This window comes from Erigeron canadensis, chromosome 2 (genome assembly GCF_010389155.1).
Source record: "Erigeron canadensis isolate Cc75 chromosome 2, C_canadensis_v1, whole genome shotgun sequence".
In the NCBI taxonomy this organism is placed as follows: Eukaryota; Viridiplantae; Streptophyta; class Magnoliopsida; order Asterales; family Asteraceae; genus Erigeron; species Erigeron canadensis.
The window spans coordinates 44045230-44060377 of NC_057762.1; the positions used below are offsets into that span (position 1 = coordinate 44045230).

The 15148-nt window shown below is 33.5% G+C and overlaps 2 protein-coding genes across 2 annotated transcripts; one reads left to right on the plus strand and one right to left on the minus strand.

Moving 5' to 3' along the window:
- Positions 1-2324: 2324 nt before the first annotated feature.
- On the minus strand, positions 2325-7888 carry LOC122590112 (glycosylphosphatidylinositol anchor biosynthesis protein 11). The gene is made up of 8 exons (XM_043762447.1): positions 7462-7888; positions 5823-5888; positions 5683-5725; positions 5391-5445; positions 5060-5108; positions 4158-4225; positions 3813-3921; positions 2325-2942 (listed from the first exon to the last, which is right to left on the minus strand). The coding sequence occupies exons 1-8, from the start codon at positions 7660-7662 to the stop codon at positions 2829-2831; spliced, it is 705 nt and encodes a 234-aa protein (XP_043618382.1). The 5' UTR covers positions 7663-7888; the 3' UTR covers positions 2325-2828.
- A 5534-nt stretch (positions 7889-13422) lies between these two features.
- LOC122589572 (mitogen-activated protein kinase kinase kinase 20-like) lies at positions 13423-14936 on the plus strand. The gene has a single exon (XM_043761875.1). The coding sequence runs from the start codon at positions 13570-13572 to the stop codon at positions 14848-14850; it is 1281 nt and encodes a 426-aa protein (XP_043617810.1). The 5' UTR covers positions 13423-13569; the 3' UTR covers positions 14851-14936.
- The last annotated feature ends 212 nt before the right edge of the window (positions 14937-15148 follow it).

Sequence of the window (15148 nt, forward strand, 5' to 3'; positions counted from 1 at the left end):
GTCGACCTCAAGTACTTGACCTAACTTTTTGTCAACTTTCTTTCACTTATTTCAAAGGAACTTGAAAAGTCCAACAACTTAGTTAAGCTTTTCCATAGCGCTAGAGACCTTATTCGGCTATATGGTATGTAGTAGATAACGCCTAACCAATCTTTTGTTATGATGGTTGATGTTATACAATGTATGTAGTAGATAACGCATAACCAATATTTTGTTATCATGTAAATAGTTGGTGTTATACAATGTATGTAGTAGATGACGTCTTTCACTTTCAAACTAGGGCCTTGATAGTCTAATATAGACTTACTTATATTAATGCAAAATGCAGATTATATTGTTTAATGAAATTTATAGCAAATATAAAAGATTTGACCTGCTTTCTACTACAACAACCATTACTCTGAAACTGATTTAAAATTATAGTCTATAGTGTACATTGTATATAGGCAAACTTTACTCTTTTGTACTAATGCATCTACAACCTACCGCAACAACGCGCGGGGTAAGAATCTAGTTACTTCTATATCTGAAATAGAATGTGATTGGCAGACTTATATAACTAATGGTTTCATTTGTTTTTGATTGATACATACTTTCAATGATGTCTGGAAATATATTAGGAAATGATCTACTTCAATCTCCCTACATATTCTCTGTTTTATGTTTTGCTTTTATATTTTATTGTTTTTATTTATATTTAAATTTGTTTGTGCTGGATCATATATATCATACAAGGAATTGTCCCCTTTGGTGAATAAGTATCAACTAGCAAGAGGTGAATAAGTATCAACTAGCAAGAGAAGAGCTACCATCTGCAGCAATTTAGGACCGCTTGTCTCCCAGACTCCCACTGTGTTTTATGGCTGGAACTTTTTGAAATTATTCTCCAAAATGATAACTTACTAAAAGTCTAAAACTACTTCAATCGTGACTTATTATTATTTCTTTAAATCTTTTATGTGCAATTGATTTGGTGGTTGAAAGGCTATTAGATTGAATGGCCTCGGTCAATGTTGGAGTAAATAGTTATTTTGTTGTAATTTTGGTGATTGGAAGGCTATAAGATTGAATGACCTGTGTTACTCTTGGTCTATATCTATTGATAGCAGAATCAAATGCCTCTTGTGATGCATCCGTATCTGCAGTTGCCATTTTATCCGCTAATAATAGGTTCACAGAGTTCCCACGCCAATGGAGATGACGACGACATGGAAGCCGGTCTTCATTTCTGATAAGATCCAGCATCAAGATTCTGTCAAGGGCAGCCGCTGTCTTTTCTGCAGCCGTTTGGGTCTTAAATGCACTTGCAGAGGAGATCCACGCCATGACTGCAAAAAGGGAAATCCTCTAATATTAATTGATGACCTTATTACGATTGTTATTTGAGTCATTAGATCGGTTCTAGTGTAAAGCTGGATCCCCTAAACGTGCCAAGTCTTGCCCTCCAGTGAACCTTAATCTTTTACAGGAGTCAAATCCTGAATCTTAATTATGGGGTGCCGGGATTCATCAAGGGTGTGTTTCCTAGTCTTTAGTGGTAACGTGAAGCAGATAAAGAAAGAAACCTCCAAGTTTGACAAAGGAGAATCTTTTGTACTTCTCAAGGGTCTTCAACATTAGCTAATAAGACTCAACATATGTTGGAGGTCGGTATGCATAAACCTGCAAAAAGTAATGTGAAAGGATCTATAGCCTTTTCATCAGTGAGATGTGTTCAACCTTCTATTGATGATTTTGAAAAAAATCTACTGGTGAGCCATGATATGGGATCGGTTTGTAACGGTTCAACCCGTATATTTGAGCAAATGCTCCATTATAGTAGTGCTGCATTCAGTTTCCAATGAATGTTCTTTCATTAAATGTTTGCAGTGCGGGACGTGTTGATAAACGTAGTGATATAAAACCTATTTTGTCTGAAAAATAAAGTACTATTTTTGGAGCTCAGGAAACGTTTATGGTATCTCATGACAACAACAGTATTTGGGGAAATATATGTCGATTTGATTTTGCTGAGGCGTTATCCGAGGGTGAGTTACCTTTCGGTATGGGATTCGAGTTCTTTCAATAAAATATCAACCAAGTATCTGTCATAAAAACTACATCTTTGTGGAAGGAGTTTGGTGTGCTTTTAGGTTACGATGTTTCATGCTCCCCAGGCAGAAAGTGATAAGGTGGCAATATGGCAAACTATCTTAGATTTCAAGGCTGGCAATCCGGTTCACTACATGATTTTAACTATGGATGGCCTGGAGAGGTGTCTTTTCGAGTTGGTTTTAGCCTGATGGTTTCTTTTGAAGAAAAGTTGAAAAGATTGAAGAATGATGTTTAGGTGTGGAGACATGATGTTTAATATGTACGTTGATGACAAAGAGTATCAAGCAATGGGATGAATTATTAGCACAAGCTAAGTTTATATATAACATTTCCCCCAACCCAAATTCTACCACCAGTCTGAGCCCTTTTAAAATAGTGTTTGGTCATAAGCCGTGTGCTCCAGTTGACCTTGCAATAACCGATGATCGTTACAGCCCAAAAGCTAAGTAGTTTGCCACTGACATTCTGTCTATACATCAGCAAGTTCAAGAACGCATTGTTCAGATGAATGAAAAAGTTAAACAGTGAGTTGACAAACATCGACGCAGCCTTGTATTCCATCCCAGTGATCTAGTCTGTGTCCATTTTCACAAGGGACGATCTTCTTCTAAACGACGTTCATTGCTCAATTCCAGATCTGATGGTCCTTTCGAGGTTCTTTGCAGGGCTGATGACAATGCCTAGTAAATGCAACTTTGTACGAAAAGCTGATGATTTTCTGAAAGCTACAACCATTAATCTCCCTTCATGTGTAGATGCGGAACATGAAAGACTGATGAACAGATAGAAGCCAACATTCCTACCAAGTACCCAATGATGGCTCCATATGTCACACATATAGGCCATTCCTGTAAACGGAGAAAGGGAGTCTTGTAAGGAAGAATAAGGTACTAGGAGTGGAATGGACCAAGAAAATTATAATAAGTTAGGGCAGAAAACCAACTGTAACCATCATATTTGACTTATAATATCAAATTACGCATTCTACAGTCTGCACAAAAATAACATTATATCGGAAAAACTGACCCCAACTTTTAAAAGTTACCAAGTAGAAAGTTTTCTTGGACACCAAAGTCAACGCCTACAAATGACTTACATTCCCTAGTCTGCAACTACAATAGTTTCTTATAAAAACTAAAGCCAACCACAATTGTAATTCACTACAAAAATACATATATTACATAAGTGAGGGAGACTTGATAATGATTTGAGTCATTTGACTAGCAATGAACATCATCTTAGAGTGGCCAAAAGTTAGCCTTACAATGACAAAGTTCCAAGAGAGTAATCAGAAACACATTTTACCTTCCCAAGCAATTCTATATCTATGTACTTTCTACAGAGAAAAATTGTCCTCTATAATTCCTCTCATTATATATGTCATTTTTCTTACCATAACAACATGCAAAGATAACACATTATTATATGAGTTTATGTAGAGGTGAAAAGATGGACTGGTGCAGCAAGTTGGTTAATATATCACAGATGGGTTCGCGGTGATACGGGTTGCTTTTAAGTACTTGTGGCTGATTTGAGTAGTTGACCCGCTGAAAATTTTGTTTATTATTAATGTTTTAATATATATGAATGCTTTCATTACACAATAACATTATCGCTACAACAATAATCTAAATCCAAATCTTTTAATATGACAATTAGAAGGCAGTATGCATTTAATATAGATCCTAAGCTGGAGTTCAGATTTAAGAAAAGGATACCTGCCACGTCCTTTCCCAGTCAAGTGGCATGGGCCAGGCCCCAAACCAAGCTCCAATTACTGCAGCATGTGCAGGTAAACAGATCATATAATCAATAGATCCAATTGGCCTGAAAGTTAATTAAAAAAAAAAAAACACATGTAACAATACCACATAATAACGGATACCAAAATATTGATGACACTCTTTTTTGGCTTGGTATAGTGTACTATATCTAATTGTACTGAAAAAGGTAATGTAATTAAACTTGTGTTTTGATGGATAAGCATTAAACACTCATCTATCTTTACATTTTAACCATGTCAGACGAAGTCATGTGTACACTTTATATCAAGGGGAACTTACTTTGTCTGCGCATATATCCGATGCCAACTACCCCAAGATGAGCCATAGACAGAAGCTGCAGGGACAAACTGCAATCAACATATGAACACATATGTTATCCAATTGAGCACAGACACATCAAACCTTGTAGCAGATCAATTCGGTGTTCAATATGCAGCCCAAGTGATGTTAATTGGGTCACTTCAATTAATATTAGTTTAGTTTTATTTGTTATGTCAACAAAACAAGCCCGAGTCCAGAAGTTTAGAAAATGTCACACGTGAAGTTTGCTTTTAATTTAGAAGTTTGTTTTAGTTTTTCAGTTGTTTGAATTTGTCAATTCATCATATTGCCTATTATTTAGCAAGTAGTGGGCAGTTTTATTTTTCTGGTATTTGTATACACGATGGAATGAAAGTGGCAGATTCTTTTGGCTTAAGTTTATTCATTATTCTCTTTCAAACAAAACTGTTAGGGAGTAATTATCCAATGCTAGCCTAAATTGTGGCAGATTTGGGTGGTGAACTTTGGAGTCTAGTTTTGTAGTCACGTGGTGTAACTGTATCGTGATTGCAAACTGGAATTGCTCAACGAACAGATTCGAGGGGTGTGTCTGTAACTCGAGTTTTTCGTTGTAATTTGATACTTTTGACATTTTCGGGTAGGAACTATCCTATCAACATATATGATCAACAAGAGAATTACAAACTATAATACTTAGATACCTTAAACCACAAGAGTGGTACATATGATACAGTAAACTAGAGGTGGGAAGTCCAAGCTGTTTCTGACATAACAGTTTGATTTTGGATTTCTTTTAGCACTAACTGGTCAATGATTAATAAAAACTTAACTAAAACGGAAATGGGTCATACAAGTTGAAATTCTAAAAAAGTGAGATATTTCTATAGCTTTGCACTCACAGTAAATGCAGACATCAGAAGAGACCAGTTAAGGGTTCTTAGAAAGTACCTGTATTTCAAAAGAGAGATTATCAGCAAGAACTGAATATGCAAACTTATGCAAAGCAACAGCCAAAAGAGAATTGTTTATAGGAGAAATTATAAAATGTAATAGCACATTGTATCAGATGATATTCTTCTGAGTTTGTCTTACAATATACATTAACTACAATTTCTGGTTAAAATTTGGGCAGTCCGGAAGGGCTTTTAAGATTGATTAAACTTCTGTTTAGAATCATTTATTAAATTAAAATGCCGAGAGAAACCCTCCATTTAAGTGTAAAGTACATACAGAGTACCAACAGGTGCCCCTAAAGCAATAGCTCCAAGTGCATTGACAACAGCCCCTGCATATCAATGCATGTTTAATGTTATTAAAAGTAGACCATAGTATATTAATATTAAAGGGAAAAGATTATAGAAAACTTGTAACATCTATATATTTATTCTAAAGAGGAATATTTACAAAAAGCCATTTTCCAAAACCAACAATACATATATTCAAAATATTTCTATAAATGCACTACACAATTTGAAATTTGTGTGAAACTTTCAATAACAAAAGATTTGAGAGTAAGACTAACCAACTGGAAGTGCTAATAAACCTCTAGCTACTGCCTTTAAGTACTGCAATGTAACATATGATAAACCCTAGTTAATTACATACAATCAAATTTACATATGAAAACCCAATCAATTAAGAATAAAAGAGCCAATGGTTTACCGAATTCTGATTCTTATCTTTCCGAAAGGAACTGTATATCAAAATTACAACTGGAATATGAATCAGCTGCAAGAACAAATTCATAATTAGTTATGAAAACGACCTTTTGTTCATGCTGGGTAGATACATATGAATGGATTTTTAGTGGCCGTTTGGTTTAATACTAAATTGGCAATGACATTGCATTCAGGTAAATAAAGTTGTTGAGCACATTTATCCTCTGGTAGCTTTTTGGTGCATTTTGATTACACTAATCATTTTGACCCAATGGGTAAACAAAAGCCTTTTGGTGTTACAACCTTTCCTGACCCTGATAAATTTCTAATGGCAATTTATGTGAAGCCTAGTCATCATATTGAAAGATAACTTTTTCTTTTTGGGGTTTTCTACGTGTAGTCCAAAATATGACAGCAGCGTGTTTGTGATAACCCAGAAGGGTAGCAGATTTGGTTCAAATACTGGAGTACTGGACTAGCATCACAACAGAAGATAGATCAATACTTTAAAAATATTCAGCTAACCACATGCCAAGTCACTATTCAATTTCAAAAACTTTTTAATCAGTTTCATGGTAATTAGGATATATGACATGGTGCAGAATGCAATGTTTAAAGCAAGATGTTGTAGCCCCTGGTATCTTTTAAACGTGATTTCTACACTACCTAAGTAAAGACACACCAAATGCATAAAAAGAACAGAAAATTATTCACTTAAGTTTAAATAATAGCTTCTTATTTCAATTTTCAGGAGATCTGCAGGTTTAGTTTGGTGATGCCAAGTCTTATAAGCATTTCTGCAAATGAACAAGACTACTCTACTTACGGTCTACGGAATGTTCTTTGGCAACCCAATTCATCTTCTTGCATTTTACTTAAAAGCAATTCTCTAACGCTCATAATGATCCGAGATACATCACCAGGAACACCACTAGTTTCCTTTAGTTAAATAAAACCAATTAGTGTATAAAAAACAAAAAAGAAGGCACACTGCTAGTAGCAAGAAGTAAAGCTCCTTAACCGGAAAGGATGTCCAGGACTACAAGTCATAGAACATATAAATACAATCGATAAAATGATCTTTTTCTGGTCTTCCCGCTGGTTACTATATGTATATGGATGCCATCAAGCCGAAAACTATTTAACAAAAATAATTCACGAAATACAGCCGTGATACTTTATACAATCTCAAATATTGCCGAAATCAATAACTCAACTTAGCCATCCCCTATCACTATCAGACCATATTAACCTCTGGTACTTGACTAACTCGCATCTCTACGTCTATCTTTGTTACTATAAAACATTTATCCGTCTGAATTTTGTGATTCAACACTATCAATCACAACCTGCCATATCTTTCCTTTCTAATATCCACAATTCCATACACCCTTACTTACACAAATTCACCACCATAAAACAGTCATAGCCAAAAAAATAAATCCGGAAACTATTCGCCTATGTGGCCGCTTTGCTAATACATAGTATTAAAATCACTCATACTTATGTACAGATATCATCTAACACCTAGCTACAGCATAAACAAATGATTCCTAATATATGACATCATCATAATCATCATCAATATATATATGTATATATATATATACACAATCTATTATATTAGGATATTGAGAAATTACCGATAGTAAACGGAGAGTATGAGCTGGATTATGGATCAAATTAATGGAGTAAACATTATGCGCCATCCAAAACGATGAGCCTAACGCAATGACGCAGATCAAATGCGATACAACTACTTTCATAGGCGATATGTTTTGTACGACGTCGTTTTCGCCGGTGGTGCTTTTCATATTGTGAACCTTCTTTTTCTTATTCTTCATCTCTAATATCAACTACTAAAATTCACAGCTACTTTTCTTTTTCTCCTAGTGATGGAAATTTGTTATTTGTGAGAAAACAACGGTGAGAAGATGTGTCGCCGGAATCTGGAGGTGCATTTCCGAATTTTACGGGTATTGATGTTAACCCGAACCGGAATGATTGTCTCTTCAGGCACGACTTAGCCCAGTTAGGTTTTGTTTACCAAGCCCATCAAAAGAAAATTGTTTTACTTTGGGAATTAAAAAGAATAAAATTGTAACTCTTCGTTAATCTCTGTTTTTTTTTTATGATTACAAATGCCTGTTTTATGTATTCGCGCGTTGCGGCGGTGAGATGGTGGGGGTGATAGGTCATAGAGTATAATAGCCAAATGTTTTAACTGTACGGGTTCCGCCCTCAGATTTAAAAGTTCGTCGAAAGTATATCAAATAACATTCTAATGAAACAGTATGAAATTTTAAAAATACCCATATAACTTTTATAATTTATTGATGTACGGTTTTTGAGATAAAAGATTTTGAATGAATTGGAGGAATAAATGATTTATAGAGCGGGGAGAAAAAAATGATTGGTTGAGATTTAAGAAAAGAGGAAATGTATTATAGTTAGAATAGATAAGGGGACATTTTGGAAAAGTAATATTGAAACTAAAAGCTTGATAAAAAAAAACATGTTTTTAATTCTTTTTTTTATTATAAAGGTTATATAAAAAATGTTTTAGAAAAAGTGTTTAAATTTAGCTTAAAGTACACATAAATAATAATTATTATTATTAGTTATTCATAATGTACTTAATAGTATATGTATACCTATTAATGCTATTTTATAGTTCATTGAAATAACTCTTCTTTTCAAATAAAAACATATAACAAATCATGTAACATTTTTCAATGTTAGATCAAATACGAAATGATTGAGGTTCCTTAAAGTTGATCCAACTTTATCTATAAAGTTGGATCAATGAATTATAAAGTTTAAATCAATAGTCAAAATTTAAATATCATATTTTAATCTTGACCATTGAATTTAATCCAATGGCTATAGTTGATCAATTTTACCTATAAAATTGGATCAACTTTAGGAAATCCTAATCCAATGCGAAAATAACAATGAAAAATGTAAGTAAATGTAACACCAAATGACGTCTTTTACGGGTTTTGGGTTCTAATACATCGACGGTGTATGGGAGAGGTTAAATGTAAATATGGTTACTTCTACCGAGATAAAGAGACTGTTTTCAATTTCTATCTAAATCATAGAAAAAGACCTCCCACTTTTATTTGAGGCGAGGATTGAACTCATACATGAGCATTATATCTCCAAAAACAATGGATGATATACTAACTTTATAATCACACGTTCACACTGGTAGCTATATCCCCTGGGTTTATAAAGTAGTTTATTATAGATATAGATAGATATATATACTTAAATCATAAAACTAACTAATTTAGCACGTAACATATAAATAATTGGGTTAGAGTATGCATTTCGTCGCTTCTCACATTCTCCTTTTATTTTGTCACATATTTGAGTAGTATCTCGGTGTATCACACTTATTCTTTGAAGAGAAAAAAATATGTGTGTATGTAACTTGTCTTCATCCACTATTGTAGGAAATAAATTTTATTTTGGTTTATTATATGTAAGTTTGTCTCAAACCTGAACAAATGGTGTAAGAAATCGGTCGGATACTAACGTGGCACCATCAAACATCTGATACGTGGCCCAATGAGAGACCGCTACATCAGCATTTAACAGATTATTTACACGATTCGTTCAGTTTTAGCAGGTTATTTACATACAATCAACCGAAACAAAGTTTTTTTTACCTACAATAGTAGCTGAAGACAAGTTACATAAACACACATATTCTTTTCCCTTCTTTGAAAGTCATAGACGATAATATTGCTAACACTAGAATTAATGCAATTGAAAAAAGTTAGTACTTTGATGGTATATAGTACGTGAGATGAGCAAATACAACTATAATGTCGTTTAAATTAATTGGTTTTGTTTTTGTATATCTTGTTACTAGTTCTAATACCTATACGATATACAGTAGCTATATAGATTGTATTATACATGATTTGTGAATATATCACATACATGATTCGTGAGTATGCAATAAGCTGTGGTTAAAGTAAACCGATGATCGAAGCTAAATTAAAGTAAATAGTAATGATAAATATAATATATGTTTAGTTAGAGTTTTGTATTTACCTTAAATTTTTACAATCACATCAAAATTGAAACTTGTAAGCATAGTGTATGACGACAAATAGCCTTGTGATTTTGGATCGTAAACTGAAATTTTATTAAGTCTTCATGTTAATAACTTATTATAAGTAATATAAGTAATAAGAATTGAATAATTGAGAAATAAAAAGCGACAATTTATTTATAAGAAAATGATCAATCAAATAATGTTATAATGTGTTTTGAATATATCTGCCAAGAGTTAAAGTTTAATTCTAAGTCTGCTAAGAAAATTGAATCTATATACAATTAAAAAACTAATTTAATAAAATAAATAAATTAAAAGAACACGTGTCGATCAATAATTACACCACGTATCTTTAAAAAACATATCAATCTTGTGTTAGCTTATTGGTATATAATAATTGAGTTTGACCGAGGGCATATTGTTAATATTATTATAATATGATATGTGAGTAGTTAATTTCACTTTTGATTGACGAATAAGTTATCATATCAATTTTTATTTCGTAGCAAAAAAACTTTTATCATATATTGATTTTTATATTGTATGTATCATTTTGCTATGTTCATGTGCCAAAAACCATGTGCGAAGAAACAATATGTATGGAAAAGGGTTAGTTAGACTATAAGGACGTGGGTCGCTAAAGGAGGTGAATCATGTATGGGGGTGATGCGCTACCTGGCCACGTGCAAGACGGTGGTGCTTGTGGTTCTGGAACAACATATCTGACAAATCAAAGTATGAAGAAGAGACATATGGTGTTTTTTGGCCATAAGTACCATGTCCTCTTTGATGTTGCTGCTTTTTAACGTGATACCGAAAACTCTTTTTCCATTGCAATACGGTTTCATATATTTTAACGTATTGTTAAATTTGTAACTATGGTACTTGTATATGTTTTGGTGATTGAAGTATTTTACCAAAGAAACTGATGTAACTAGGGATGAGCACGGTCCCGACTCGGACCGGACCGGCAAAACCCGAAACCCGAAAAATGCACAAACTAGGAACCGAAGACCGACCCGATTAGTGATCGGTTCGGTTCGGTCTAACCCGAAAATTATCGGTCCGGTCTCGGTTCTACCCGATTAGGCCCGTTTTTTGACATGAACTTTGTTGGGCTAGAAAAGTTGGGCTTCATCCCACCTATATGTATGTGACATACATCAACATAAACAAGAAACAGAATACGCATCAACAAAATGCAAAATTACAAAGCAGAATGTAATTTACATTATGTAACCAAAAGAAACAGAAGAACGAGAACAATAAAATTACATTTCCAAATTTTCATTTCATTCCATGACATTGTTCTTGTAATATGATTTTCGAAAGAAAAAAAAAATGAAGGAAGATTGTGGTAGGTTTTTGTTTTTGTTAAGTTGAATATTAAGTGGTATTTAAATATTCAGTGCGTGTGTATGATCAGATCGAGAGATAGAGGGAAACGTCTAGTTTTTCAAAACTAAAACTAAAACTTATTAGTTTAATTTTTATAGATAAGATTCGTCGAATCCTTAATACATATCACTATAAAAACGAGAAAAGCTTAACCCAATACCCACAACATACATATTAGTGTTATTTCCGGGTTTTTTTCGGTCTCCGGGTTTTTACCGGGTTTGGACCGAACCGACCCGAGAACCGAATTTACCTTAAACTAGGAACCGAGGACCGGACCATTTGGCATACGGTCCGGGTCGGGTAGGTCCGGGTTCGGTCGGTCTTAGGCCGGTTTTCGGGTTTCCGGGCTTTATGCTCATCCGTAACATTATGATTTATGATGGTAAAATAATAAAAATCAACTAATTATGTGCAAACTAGGGGATTCAAAGAATCCGCGTTGAAGCTTTAAAAAGAAAAATATACCAACGCAGTCAACCCTTTGCAAATTGCAACTAATGGCAATTTAATTATCTGGTCAACAATGCCCACCTTTGCTAATATGTGTTTTTTAAGACTTTGTAAGATAGATATGAGAAAAGCTTTGATTGAAATATTATAACCAAAAATCTTAAACGTAGGAGCACAAAGCTAAAATTTTCCAAGCAATTAGCTGCCTTTATCTTACTTGTTTTTTTCTTTGTTTTTCCTACTCTACTCTTAGTTCGTCTTATGACAACATTTACACTTATTGATATATGTCGACATTTTAGGTGCATGAATTGTGAGGCGCAAAGCATACAAATTACAAAGTCCATCTTATTACTCTTATTTTTACATGCATAAAGGCCCAACCGTAGGAGTAGAATTAGGTATTGAAAATATATATGTATGTATGTCATACTACTTGTCACACGTATGCACAATATCGTAGTGTAGTGGCGACAGTGGTGGGTGATGACGATGATGATAGTAGGTATGGTTATTTATGTAATACTCCGTAGTAATTGTTGTAAAAGAGATTAATGTAGTTTTTTAAGAATTAGGGGGAGATATTGTAAATTAATTAAGGATATTATAAGTATTTCAAGTAAATTTTTTTAAAATAGTACGTGAATAAAAAAAAAAGCATTTTGGGTTATTAATAACTTAATTGAAAAAATAAAGTAAATTAAATACTTTATCTATACTATATTATATTATAAAACAAATTCACTTTTGATTTTTAACATTGAACTTAAAATTTCAATATTAATTTTAAGTTTCAACAATGTACAACACTTTAATGCATAATTTATCACACATCAATAACTTCCACCACTCACTGACGTCACCACTACCACCACCACTGATTGCCGCCACCACCACCCGTCACCGTCACCACCACCGCCGCCATTAGATCACCGCTGCAACACGCAAGTACCGTTCTCATAATATAGTATATAGATTTAGATATACTATATAATATTTACAAAATAGGGAATGGTTATATAAGGTTGTTAAATACCTAAGCTTAGGTGTGAAACACTTATATATTTATTTTTTAATCCATAGGGGGTTAAACATTTATTCAGTAAACAAAAAATATTAAAAATTTAGTATGTGAAGAGTTTTACATTTAAATTTAGGTGTCACACAGCCTTAAATTCATTTTTTCATTGCAAAATACACTTTAAAAATGAAAATGGTGCACTAGAACTCTTCATATATATGGTACAAGGTTTCTCTTTTTGGATCGCATAATTATATATGGTATGAATTACGATAACAAGTCGAATTATTTCCAACAACATGGTAAGTAACTGCCCTTTTCCATACACGTTGGGAACTAACGTGTGTATGGACACATATAGTTGACAATATGGGTGAGAGACAGTTAGTTATTCCGTTAAAAAAGCAAGAAAAAAAAACACTCATATGACTTGTGTAATGTATATATGTACTATGTACATTTTGTACACAAGTTTTCAAGTTGAAGGAAACGCGGCTGCCTGTTTGCCAATCCAAACTCCCACATGCCTAATTTTAGAAACTCCATAGAAACAACCAATTTTTCATTATTAATCTACAATAAACCCTAATATTTTATCATATGACATTTTCTTTCTAATTATTATTCTTTCACCTGGCTTATTATAACCCCCTCTTACCCTAAATTCCATCTCACTCAAATATCAAAATTTTATTATCATCATTGTTGTTGTTATTAGTTTATTGAGGGGTTTGGATACTTTTGCTTTTATTTTTGGTAATCTAAAGCTGTTTGTTTACCAAAAACCTACAAGCATTTTGGTTTGATATGGATTTGGGGTTAAAGAACAAGAAAAGGAGTTTATTATCATTATTATCTAGTAATGATAATAATGATGATAACAATTGTGAACCAAATAATAAAAAGAGCAAGAAAGAATATGAGAGCAAGTATTATGGAGATGGAATGGTGTGGTCTAGAGGTTGTTTGATAGGAAAAGGATGTTTTGGTTCTGTTTTTCTTGCAAATTTAAAGAAGCCCAAATCAAGGTACACATCATATCCACCAATTATGGCTGTTAAATCTGCTGAAGTCTCGGTTTCGGGCTCCATTCAGAAAGAAAAAGAGGTTCTGAATAACATTGTTGGGTGTAGGAATGTGATCAGATGTTTTGGGGAAGAGATTACCAACGGCGAAAATGGTCAGATGGTTTATAACTTGTTGTTAGAGTATGGTTCTGGTGGAACCCTAGCTGATTTTATTTTCAGGCAATCTGGCACCGGATTGCCTGAATTAGATGTTAAACGTCATAGTAAGGAAATTCTTTGTGGATTGAGGCATATACATAATTGTGGGTATGTTCATTGTGATTTAAAACCTGAAAATATTTTGCTTGTTGGGAATAATTCGGTTGATAATAAGTTGTTTGCTAAAATATGTGATTTGGGGTTAGCGAAAAGGGCTGAACAGATCAAGAAAAGTAACAAGATGGTGCAATTTTGGAGAGGGACACCAATGTATTTTTCACCTGAAGTTGTGATGGATGGTGTTCAAGAAGCTCCTTCTGATATTTGGGCATTTGGGTGTATTGTGCTCGAGATGTTAACCGGGAAGCCTCCCTGGGATTCTAAGTTGGATACGAATGGTGACGAGGTTTTAGCCTGTATTGGTGAAAGTAATGAAGTGCCTGATATTCCAAGTACGGTTTCAAAAGAAGCAAAGAGTTTTTTAAAGGGTTGTTTCTCTAGGAAGCCTATGTATAGATGGACGGCCGAGATGCTGTTAGCCCATCCCTTCTTAGAAGGGATTGGTGATTATGATGAATATGATAACAGAGTCGAAGACTTGGGTGATCTTTTTGATATAAACGCCATCACCTCTTCGATTCTCTTCGATAATGACGATGATGATGAGACTAGTTTCTCTTTGTTTTCGGATGATTTAAGTTATTTATCTGAAAACGAGCTCGATTTTTGGATAGAAGAAGATGTTGATGCGATTGAAAACGATATAAGTTCTTGTTTATCTGTAGAAAAAAGAAGTAGCGCCGCAGCATTAAATGAAGTACATCAATATCCTGTTTCCTTTACCATTACTTCAGGAGTCTAGCTAGGCAGATATATGTTTGTAACATTTTAATTAGTAAGTGCATCATAGTATTTTTGTTCTATAGTCATATTTGATTTTTACACTAATCATTTAGTCAAATTTGATTAATTCTTTGTGTAATTTACTTCATGTATCTTTGTTTTCTCTAGTCATACAATATGATGGCTGGATTTGGTATGATATTTGTTGGATTTAGATCTTAATTAGTACTACTACTTTCCTTTTTAAGCATTATTGGAGTAATTTCAAAAGGTAGATTTGTACTTTTGTAGCCATCTTCATATGAAATATCTGTTTT

Bases quoted from the DNA above. Each gene is read 5' to 3' on its own strand.
- LOC122589572 (XM_043761875.1), top strand. From the start codon at position 13,570: ATGGATTTGGGGTTAAAGAACAAGAAAAGGAGTTTATTATCATTATTA.
- LOC122590112 (XM_043762447.1), bottom strand. From the start codon at position 7,662: ATGAAGAATAAGAAAAAGAAGGTTCACAATATGAAAAGCACCACCGGC. The intron at 5,889-7,461 runs GTAATTTCTCAA...TTGTTCTTGCAG, and splicing joins ATACTCTCCGTTTACTATCG to CTGATTCATATTCCAGTTGT. The intron at 5,726-5,822 runs GTAAACCATTGG...GTTACATTGCAG, and splicing joins AAGATAAGAATCAGAATTCG to TACTTAAAGGCAGTAGCTAG.